The sequence below is a fragment of the Cyprinodon variegatus genome, unplaced genomic scaffold, assembly GCF_000732505.1.
Source record: "Cyprinodon variegatus isolate N-32 unplaced genomic scaffold, C_variegatus-1.0 Scaffold545, whole genome shotgun sequence".
NCBI lineage: Eukaryota > Metazoa > Chordata > Actinopteri > Cyprinodontiformes > Cyprinodontidae > Cyprinodon > Cyprinodon variegatus.
In genome coordinates this window covers 546,514-558,048 of record NW_015150998.1, presented here as the reverse complement: position 1 = coordinate 558,048, position 11,535 = coordinate 546,514, and the positions used below count along the sequence as shown (strand labels likewise).

Sequence of the window (11,535 nt, the reverse complement as noted above, 5' to 3'; positions counted from 1 at the left end):
GTGGCTTGTGTTTGCAAGTGATGGCAACATTTGGAACTCCACTTTTATCATTTCTTCAAAGAAGAAGTTCTCAGGCATGAAATGTGTCTTAACCAATCATCTGCAGATTTCCGAAGTTCTGAATTTCATACAAAGTCTTTTGAACTAAATTGACCATTCTTCGATCCTAAGCAAAAATTCAAGAAGATTATCCAAGGAGGCCTAATGTTACTCCTCAGTTTCCTGAGAAGTCGACTCATTGCAGAGAAACCTGATTGGCTTTTGGTCCTGTTTCCTATAAATCCTGGCTGACCCTCTTGCCAGCTAAATTATTGCTTTTTTTATTCTGTCTCTTTCTGTAGACATGTGTTTCTATCAGACCACCTAGTACATAAGCTAGCCCTTTGGCTATGACTTAAACTCCTACTGTGACCATAGCTACCTAGTGATGGTGAGATGAAGCCTCATGAGGCATTGAACCATTCGGGTATATTGCTTCAATGATCCCCACAGTTCATGAAGCTTCATGTGAACATGACACCACCTACTGGTGGACTGCAGAACTACAGTTATAATCGGTGATTTTTTGCAATTGTTTTTCTTGTTGTTTTTTTTTCTCCATTTAAATTGAAAGGTATCATAGTTTTTGGTTTAAATCTGGTTGGACGTTATGTGTTCAACCAATCTTTTGGTTAAAACGACCAATCTAAGTAGTGTTTTTACACAATCTATGTTGATAAAAGGACTAACCAGTACAAATTGGTTACTTTTGACACTGGTTACACTGGTTAAGTAGCACAAAACATTTAAAAAGCTTATGCCAAGGCTTGAAACCACAACTTTTGGATTGAAGGGCAATGTTGTACAGAAGACACCACTTACAATACTGTCTCATCCTTTGAAAGCAACCCCACAAAATATCAATAACACAACTGAAACCAGTGGCTTGTTCAGATTCTGTTCCTTATATTGTTTGCTCTGACCAAAATTGTTTTAATCTACTAGATTGGTTGTTATTCCAGCCAATCTATTCTTAGAATACATCCAAACTCTGTCCTACTGACCACAACTCTCCTACAAACTCCCACAACTTGACTGAGTACTCAGGTTGTTTAAATGCCTGTCGAAGTTCCAGGCAAACTGAACTACTTATTGAAGCGGTCACGTGGTGTGGTGGTAGCGAGGCTTCAGATGTCATCAATTTTGGCCCTTCCCCTAAATGAAGCAAGCCTTGATATGCGCTTCAGGGAAACGCCCCCTCCACTGCTCCGCACGCCTCATCTCATAAAATCACTATACACTACCCTTTTGAAACCGTGCCGAGAACAGTCCGAGCAACTGTTGAGTGTAAATAGGAACACAACTGAACCAGACCGTGCCAGACACAACCGCAGTTGGTTCTCTGTAAACAAAGAGCCACATGAGCACACAGTGTCATCTTGTATTTACAGTTAGCTGACTCATGTTGCAATTCACAGATCTTTTCACCTCAAAAGAACGTGGTGCGACCTGCGATGATTCCTAGACCAAGGCTCTCATTGAAATTTGGGCGTAGAACGTAATCCAGGCATATAAGTTCCTGAAGTTATGGGCACCAGCATTTTGTTTGCGTAATTCCTGCCTTGAGAGCTGTAGTATCGTAGAGCATCGATAAGAGGCGTAAATGGTCAAAAGAACCAAGCTGGGCATGGATTGGTTTCAGAGGGCTAGAGTAAATAAGACATGTGTGGTTTATGGCATATTGTCTTGGGCATTGGTGGTTCTAGACTGAATTTTCTAGGGGGACCAAGGGCCAGCATTTTTTGTTGTTGTTTCTCTCCCTTTTTTTTGTTTGGGTACTGAATGAAAACATTAAACAGAAAAAATATCATCATGTCGTATACTGAGTGAGCCAGACCAACTTATGGCCCTGGGGCAACAAGTTTGAGAACAGTACCTAATTCAATATCACTAAATCTAAAACTGCAATGACTCGATTCTAAAAATAATTTTAATGTAAAGCTTTTAAAGGTAAAAAAAGAATTTGGTCCAAAGGACCACTTGTCCAAGGTTTCTCTGCCAGTGCTCATCACCATAAGAAATTAATGTAAAAATATCATCCCAAAAATCTTTAGAGTATGTCAAAGAAGAAAAAAATAACAGCTTAAATGCATTAAAATCACATAATATCACACTTGTCAACTTTCTTACTATCTTTCTTGCTTTTCCTGTTTCTCACTCTCTTTGTGTACTTCTTCCAAAACTTGCGTTTGTCTTTGGCTCGTGCCTTTAGAGCAGCTTTGGGGTCAGTGATCCAGGCCTGGTAAAGAAACTGCAGAAAATGGAGCATAGACACTTAATGAGGACATTTTCCGCACATTATACCAGTAAAAATAAGATTTTGATGTGAATTGACGAGAAGCGGACGAACAGCAGAAGCTTGCCTGCTTGGGTAAATGTAAACTCCAACAGCTTCTGTAAAATATATTAATATATTTTTCCAAAACCTTTTTACTCCAATTAGTGTGTCTTGGTTCTTCTAATTAGTAATCTTTGTTTCCTGTTTCTTTAAATATAGGAGAAAATTACATTGATGCTAAAAAGGTCTTAATATATACAGATACCCATATGTGACTCACAGATACACAGAACAAGATTCATAAATGTATCTCTGATGCAGCTCTGTATGTATGTAGCGTTAGACTGTTGAGCCCTTATGGCTTCTGACAATGAAGGTGGTAAATAACACATATGACTAAATATGTGTAGCTAGGTATCCCTTTGTTATGAGTCATGTTTTTTTTATTATCATTATTTGGTTTAATTCTTACACTATTAACATAAGCTTGCAAACTCAGCAACATAGCTATGCTGGCTCTTCTAGATTGTCAAACCTTAACAACACAAAAAACATTATATATATATATATTTTTTCACATAACGTTAATGCAGGGCTGCCAAGGTTCATGCATTGAGTGCATTTTTCACGCATTTTGACTCATTTTCACACGCTATGCCACACATTACATTTCTCATGCATATTTCCTCCTTCAATAATCATTCAATATGACTTGCCATAGTTTGAGTAACTCTGATTGACTGACTGAGATAACCGATCCCAGACCAGTCCATCAACGCTTTGTGTCTAAATCTAACTAACCACATAAGTCACCACACACTATAAATCAATCAAAAGCAACATAAGGCATCACGTGACTTAATCTCTCATAATCTTCCAGAAGCAACAGCGCCAACAGTTAAAACTCTTTGGATGTCCTCCTGCTTGCTGGAAGGTACCGTAACTTTACCCAATTTTGTATACTTTTGATTTGCTGCTTCTCCTTAAGTTTTCTAGTTAATATGTACTACTGTAAGGCTGCTATGAGTTTATTATTTCCTGTATTTATTGAAAAGCTGTGGAAATTGGATTTACCTCTTCTCTTACCCAGTTCACACTTGAAAGTGAGACTCATAACGTTGGTCTCATCTTCTTGTTTGTCTGCCACTTTCACATTTGTTAATATCAACCTATACCTCCTAAAGTAGTGCTTTTCAAAATTCTAAATTCATTTGAATATTCACACTAAAAAAATAAACTGTTTATTTTTATCGCAGGCAGAAATGAGCCAGTTAGAAAAGAAAACAGGAAAATCACATAATACAGGAAATGTCCAGGTGAGTCAGGACGGGAATGAAGGAGGATTGAATGGCGGCTCAGGTAGCGACGAGGAAACTGTCACTGTAAGCTGCACATCTGTCAGCTGCACATCTGTAAGCAGGTCTGGACAATGTTGAAATTTCACAAACATAATTTGTAACATTCGCGAAAAAATTTGCGAAAATCTTTCACAATACCTTTAACATCTTTCCAGAGGCAGATGAAGGTGAAGGCTTTTGTTTTTCTGGTTAGCAAAATAAATTCTATTTCTGGTCGTAAACATCAAAGTTTGTTCACTTGATAAATAAACCAACTATTTATGGGCACATTATGAGACATTTTTCCTTAAAATATCATTAAAATGTTTACTGGTCTTCCTGCCATCGGTATTTTCAATCGTCTGAACAGAATCAATTTTTTAGCAATCTAAAATTAGAATGCATGCAGTTTCTAAGTATGCTTTCAAACTTATTAGATGTTTAGACAAAGCAAAGAGGAACTTATATTCAAAAACATGTTTGTTAGGATTCAAGATGTGCAGATATTATATCCATGCATTGATAAATAGTTGACTATAGTGTCTTACAGTAACACTATCTGACAGTTCTACAGAGCAATGGAAAACATGCAGAAAATAACTTTCTACACATGCAAAACACTTCATGCAAAAGTAGCAGCATGCAGCACAAAAACATTCCCGCTCCTGTTCATATTTCCTTTGTTTGCTATATAGATATAGATTTTTTTTGACTGTTTTAAAGACGTTTACATCAGGTATGAGCTGCAAACATCGGGAAACCATGAGGCTACCTGTTAAAATATCTGGTAGGCATTCCCACAGCAAAGCAAGCAGTGTCAGGTGAGTATGGTGAGTACCTTTCCTGCCTTGACTACATACTGCAACACAGTTTTAGGCAGCCTAATGATAGACTTAGGCAAAGCCAGAACAGCTGAGACAAACTTCCCAATCGCTCGCTAAAGGCAGAAGAAAGAGGGACAAGGTTTAATAAGAGTTAGAAAGTAGGATAAAGGACAAAATTAACTTCATGATGAGACTGTAAAAAAAATAACAAGATTCATTAGTGAGAAATAAATGTTAGCATTGATTACTTAAACAGTGAATCTAAGAATTATTTCAAAGATTTTTGAAGAGAATTCGATTAAAAAAAGGGTTAGAAACACATAACATATACGGTGAAACAGAATAGAAATGAGGTTTAATGTTTGATAGTGAGAAAATGAAGATGTGTCAGTGACAAAGCAAAAAAAAAAGAAGAAAAAACTTCTGTGTGCTTAAATAAGTGGCAGCGTTTTGGTGGTGGGTTGAAGAAAAGGTCAGACATTCTGCAGATTGATGATAACATGGTTGTCAACCATCTTAGATTCTTAATTGAAGGGTTTGGCTCCAACATGATATAAAATCTAAAAAGAACAGCTTCAATAGCAGTGTATGGGAAGCTCCATCCTGATTGTTTTTTTCATATGCCTCATATTTTAAGCTTTATTCAGTTGCTACAATAAGCCTTTGAAGAAACTTGTTTCCTACGGAGTATACATTTGTTTGATTCCACGTATTCCAATTATGAACTAACAGATAAAAAAAAAGAGCTTATAAAAAAAATATAACCTTGGACCCAAAGAAATAACGATATACCTGAAAAGCCGACTTCTTTGGTGGGTCTTCATCTTTTTTCTCCTCCTCCTCCTCTTCTTCCTCACTATCAGTTTCAAACAGGTAATAATCTCCACTTCTAACCACTAACAGGGCAGAAGAGAAAATGCTTTACATGAATCGAGAACCTGTCAAACATCACTTCTTTTAATGAAAAAACATTAAATTCAGAATTGCGGAGACAGTAGATGGAGACAGGAGGTAGGGAAGTAGAAACACTTCAGGGCAACATATATGATTTAAAAATAAAATATAAATTCTATTCAAATACAGTTAAACACACTTAGCTGGATAGGAACATGTTAAGTCACTCTATGAAACAAAGTTCACTCTAAATTAACTTTTACATTTCCTCAGTGAGGAAATAATAAAGATCATTTGTTTTTACCAGGTGCTAAAATCAATTAAATCTCAGCTCATTTGTTAAATAAAATCACAAGATATCCCACATTTTTGTAACTTATTAAGATTTTTTTTTTTTTAAATCTATCAACAAAATTGTAATTTAAATAAACATGAGATCCCTCTAAATTTTAGACAAGCCTTTGCAATGTTTAGATAAACCTTAAAAATAAACCAAATAGGTCCACTTTAGACTGGGCATGGCTCTGGTAAAATTCCTGACAGCAATTACGAAAAGAGGCTGAACAAGGATGGGTTATTTGAAACAGGCGCCATAGGAAACTCTCTCCTGTGTTAAAAGTGCAGAGCAGAAAAATAATGTTAGCAAAGTTGGATCTGAATGAACCATAAGACTCGAACCGTTTGTCTATAGAGAACATCATCATATTTTATTACTCCAGCATGGAGTAGTGATGATTTGGTATAGTGCTATACATGTTGAAAAATTTCCTTAGAATACATAACCATCAAACAAAACACATACATCCAAAACATATGTGCACATGCATAACTATTATAGATTAAATAGGGAACTAGAATAAAATGGATGATCAAATGTTCTGTAAAACAACTGAATAGCCTAATGAAATAGAGGAGGAAGATTTACTATCTTTTTTCACATTCAGCAAGTCTAAAAAAAAAAAAATCAAAAAAATCCTTAAGCTGAGGCAAAATGCCACAACCAGAGTTCAGATAAAGAAACAGTAATTTTATTTCTCCTATTCAAGCTAAAATACCACCTTGCTCCAAAGTTATAGGTTTACTAGTGGTTCCTAGAATTTCTATAAGCAGACTGGGAGGCAGATCTTTTAGTTACCAGGATCCTCTTTTGTGGAACAATTTACCAGCTTTAGTCCATGAGGCAAACATGCTGTCTACTTTTAAAGCCACACTTAAAATGTTCCTTTTTGATAAACTTAAAGTAAAAGTAACCCAGATTATCCTGAGCTACCTCCATAGTTATGCTGCCATAGGCTTAAACTGCTGGAGGACATAGGGCCCACTTTTCATCATTCTGCTTCATTCTACTTCTGTTCTCGAATTCTGGAGTATTTGTTAGTTCAAGCCCTTACTTGATTTTCTCTCAGCTTTTTCTCATCACAGTAGCTTCATCTGACCTGTTGCACTGTGTAGCTGTGACACCCTCCTGGAGGAGGATGGATTCAGCTGGTCCGATGCATCTACATCTTCCATTATATAAGAAAGAGTTGTGCCTGACTAACTGTGTGTGCTCTCATCCTTTTTTGACATAAAAACTGGCTCAGAGCTTTTTTGCTGTCACGGTCCTTTTCTAGACCAAGCCACCTGTGGAGCTAATTACTTAACATTTTCTAACATAGAAGTATTTATCAATCAGTGCTTCTTGTTCCTTAGTATTTCTGCTTCTATCTCTTTGAACGCCAGTCAGCCTCAGCAGAAGGCAACTCTAACTGAGATCGCTTCTGCTGGAGGTTTCTTCCTCTAAAAAGGGAGATTTTCCTCTCCACTGTTGCTGCATGCATGCTCTATGTGCATCAGGGATTGTTGCAAAGTTGATGATGCAATTCAAGTTCATGCTACTACATACCCATTCAGGAGTGAATCCTACAAAGTTAATAACTGGATGCTGTCAGCTGAGTTTTGTTAAAAAGCTCAACCAGTCTGCTTATATGCTTTGGTTAAATAGTCTCTAGTTTGTTTTAGATGATGTTAGATGTGAATTGCCACTATATAAATAAAACTGAATTTTACTAAACAGATAAAAAGGATGTTAACTTTGTTGCTGAGGAATAGCATTATCCAAGTAGTATGGTGAATAAGTTATTAAAGACATGAAATAGTTTAGATCTTTAAATGTAAAAAAAAAAAGTTTAGGAATCAGAATAACAATAAAATGTGGTTAAACAAAAAGACAAAAAACTGTAGGAATTAAACAAAATTAAACGAAATAACAATAAGATAACAAAACTAAAATTACACAAATCTATTGTTTAATATTGTAACTTAGATGCAACACAAATTTTATGTTGAGCATTGATTTTGACAGAGATTAATAAAGTGGTACAAAAAGACAAACTACTCAGATTTATTGATGCTACATGCCATTTATTTTTGTTATCTTTTCCAAAAATTTCTTTTGTAGCTATTTAAAAAAATTTATATAAATAAAGAAATGTTTGGATCTATGTTTTGGTGCACCTAAGGTAACATTTAAATGATTTTAAACCTGGTAAAAACGTGAAAACACCAAGAGTGAAAGATGAATAACTTCTCACGAACATATGCAAACAAAACCCATTATAAAAAAAGTTAATATGAAGTAAGTATATAAAGGAAGAATGTCTATAATTTCTGAATGAACACTTCTTGTAAGCTATATGAAGGAATTCCAGACTGCAGCAGCTGAGTGTCAGAAGCAATGGGATAGACAAGGCTGACTTATGTCCTTGAACAGAACCGCATTGGGCAGGAAATGAGGGAGGATGCTGGGAAATAGAGATGAAACACCAAATGACAAACAGATGAAATAATTTGTGAAATGTCATGTGGGGGCGGACGATGACATGAGACATGAGTTTGAACCAAACAGGCAATCAGTGGGAAAACCCAGGAAAAGTGCTGCCATGTAACTTGTTTTGAAGTAGTTTTTTTATCCCTTAACCATGTGTTTTGTTCACACCTGTTTGGTGATCATGTCTGCAGGCAAAGCAGAGGCAAACCCATCTTCCTTTATTCTAGTTCTAAGTATAAAGGCGGGTCCGTTTCATGTCTTTGCCTTAAAATGAGAGCGATTCTCTACTGCGGGCTTTTCAGGCGAGATCAGTCAGTTAATTTTAAACAACAACAAACCTCCAGCTATTAATAATATTTTCTTTACTTCATTGTACCTATTTAAGGAAACCAGGCCTCATTGCACAGATTGTACCTGAGACCTTCAGGTAGCAAACATGGGCCTTAAATAGAGACAGAAAAAGGATTAATGACTGGAGGGATGAGGAAAGCTGTGTGATGCTGCTTTCAGAGCCCGGGGACAGTATGGGAATCCTCAGCGTTCTGGTCAAGGACAAAAGAGGCCAGTGAAAGTGGAGGAAGAGAAAAACAAGATTTTGGGGGTCAACCTACTGGAAGCATGGTCAACCCACGGCCTCCACCACTGCTTTTTTTTGGTCTTGGCTTTCGCTCGCTGTGCTCCTAAAATTTCACAAATAAATCAGTGCAACATATAAAAGTTAAATGAAAATAAAAATCAAAAGTCCACAAACTAGACTTGTATCAGTATGCAACTTATAGCAGTTTGCAATTGTTTCATACCCCTTGAATTTTAACAATTTTTCTCTGAGAAGCAAAAAATTCAGGGGGATTCTAGGGAGATTTAAGGTGATAGACCCACGCAAAAAGCAACTATTAAGTGAAAGGAAGAGCGATAAAAAAGTGTGCATGTTCTTACATAAATAAAGATTTAAAAAATGTACTATCTATTTGGATTAAAACCCCATAAATCAACTGTCTTTTACGTTTTTTGCACACTGCTAGATGGAAATTTTGATCCAGTCTTCATAACCAAAGAGCTAGAATTAAAGCAGCAGTGTAACCTTTAGCCACTAGAGGCGCAAAACCTGTAGCTTCCAGGTTTAGCGCTCCTGAAAGTAATTGGCAACAATGTACTGTTGCAAAACTAAACAGTCCCCCTCTGTGTTATGCACTTTCAAAGCAGGCCACTTCGAACAGACTAAGAGGTCATACAGTTTCTTATAAAGGCAAGACAAAAATCAGCCCTCTAGATTAAATCCTATATGCAAGAACAAAAAATATGTCTGATATGGCAAGTGTTATATCCATTTTGTTGTCTAACAATACCTATTAGCTTAGTTATCTCACATGTTTAGGGGACCTCTAGGTCAAATGACAATTAAGCGACAGACTAGACCCGCTCAAGTTATTTATAGGAGAGCGTTGGAGAAGGACAGCCTGCATGAAGCATCAATATGCACCAAAAACTCATCTTTTTAAACTTACACAGTGTTGTTTTATGTTATGTCAGAGGACAGAGGAGAAGTACCTCTGTCCACAGAGCAGGGGAGGAGAATAGAGCAGCGTAAAAATTGTAAAAGGGTCCTGGATCACAGTGCAAGGATACAGACTTAAAGCAGATTCTGGTTTTACGCACAAGCCTGGAAACTGAGAAGCAAATTTCTGAATGCTAAATATCTTCATTCTATAAAGTCTCTACAGGTTGCATAATATTGAACTAAGTGTTTATGTATGTTTATTTTCTGCAACTTTTCACAGTTCTCTTAAATTACTCATCAATGAGAGCTTTTTACAATCTATATCAGTGTTTAAATTCCTCTATATGATGATGTTTTCCCTCAATGAAATTATGTGATAATCGGTTTGCCTTAATCGATCCAGCTGCTGAAACTAATCTCTCCCTACAGAAATGATAAGGATTATCTCCATATTAATACAGTAATTGTTTGGCTGTTTGTGCTCATTCATTTTACTTTTTAGATGTAGATCCACTAATAATATCTCTCCGTTTCCACCATCTGCTTTGCTGCAGACAAGCGCTAAGCACTACCATTTTGAAGAGCTCTCTTAAAGTCTACAGTGCCTTTTTAATGCATTTTATATTACTTAGGTTAATTCTAAGAAACAATGCTGAATTCAATAATACAAAAATTGGTCTAAAACTTTATCACTATGAGCTGCTTTTAGTCTTGAGGTTCTTTGGAAAAATGGGCCAAGATTTGTAGAGATGAGGACTAGTAGTCTACCTGTTAATAGATTCTCCCACCTGAGCTGTAGATTTCTGCAGCTCTTATAGAGCTACCAGGGCTTTTCAGCTGCTTTTAGGACACAGCAGGTCAGCAACCTTTACAATCAGTTTTTGGCTGCCTAGTTCTGGTAAATACAATTAAACTAACTCTGCTTTAAACCTGTCTGCTCTGTTCCTTGGTTCCCTTAAGTTTTTTTTTATTTATTCACACAATCTGTGAATTTACATCTAAATGAATCCAGACTTAATTAACATATACCAAAGCACTGTTTAACAATGAGATGGTTCTATTACACTGGACTTTATTTACTGGTATCAGAGTAAAGGTGGCAGAATACAAATGCTAGTCAGCATTTTTAAATTGAATCTATTTAAAATTGAAAAAAGAAAACAAGCCTCCTTTTCTTCACACATCATAGTCGAAAAATAGTTGGTTTAAAAGTTCGAGGGTAGTGAATTCTTTTGCAAACTGCTGTGGTTGCATTGTAAGATCATCAGCATCATTTTAGCCTCATTACAGGCTCCATAGGGGGAAGCTGGGGCAGGCTTCATCATACCATCATCATCATCTTCCTCCTCAGGCCGGACGTGCGTCTGTCCGTCGGCGGACTCCTGGGCCAGGCAGAGCATCTTCTCCTTGCCCCTCTTAAACTTTTGCTGCCTCACCTTAATGCGGTCCATCCTGATTAGATCAGAGAGGCGGTGAAAAGATGCAGAGGAACATCACAGCACATTGTCCATAAACATCTCCAGACTTCAACATGGAAATAAGAGCATGTTATAGTACAGTGGAGTGCTCATTAGCGAAGGTGAGTGGATATGAACAGTGCTCATGAGGAACTCCTGAGAAAACTGTAAGTAGTGGAAACACACTGCTTTTAGGTGGAATGGTATACTAATAGCTGCCTTCCAGGAAACCATGAAGAGATGCTTTTAAACCACAACAATCATGTTTACTTAATTATAGACTGAGTTATACTTAATAATGTTCACCAAATACACTGAATGAGACAAAGACATGTTGCTAAATGGCAGATTAGTGTCAGAAAATCCCTAAAATAGAGCAAAAGTAATACTTTCTAGATA

At 36.7% G+C, this 11,535-nt stretch overlaps 1 protein-coding gene across 1 annotated transcript in view; it reads right to left on the bottom strand.

Moving 5' to 3' along the window:
* The window catches only part of piezo2 (piezo-type mechanosensitive ion channel component 2), a 149,959-nt gene that overhangs the window by 21,623 nt on the left and 116,801 nt on the right, over nucleotides 1–11,535 (bottom strand). Inside the window, exons 32-36 of the mRNA XM_015391514.1 lie at nucleotides 11,007–11,131; nucleotides 8,793–8,861; nucleotides 5,271–5,374; nucleotides 4,493–4,591; nucleotides 2,162–2,290 (exon numbers count right to left, since the gene is read on the bottom strand). Coding sequence (XP_015247000.1) covers nucleotides 2,162–2,290; nucleotides 4,493–4,591; nucleotides 5,271–5,374; nucleotides 8,793–8,861; nucleotides 11,007–11,131 — 526 coding nt within the window. The remainder of the gene's footprint in view (nucleotides 1–2,161; nucleotides 2,291–4,492; nucleotides 4,592–5,270; nucleotides 5,375–8,792; nucleotides 8,862–11,006; nucleotides 11,132–11,535) is intronic.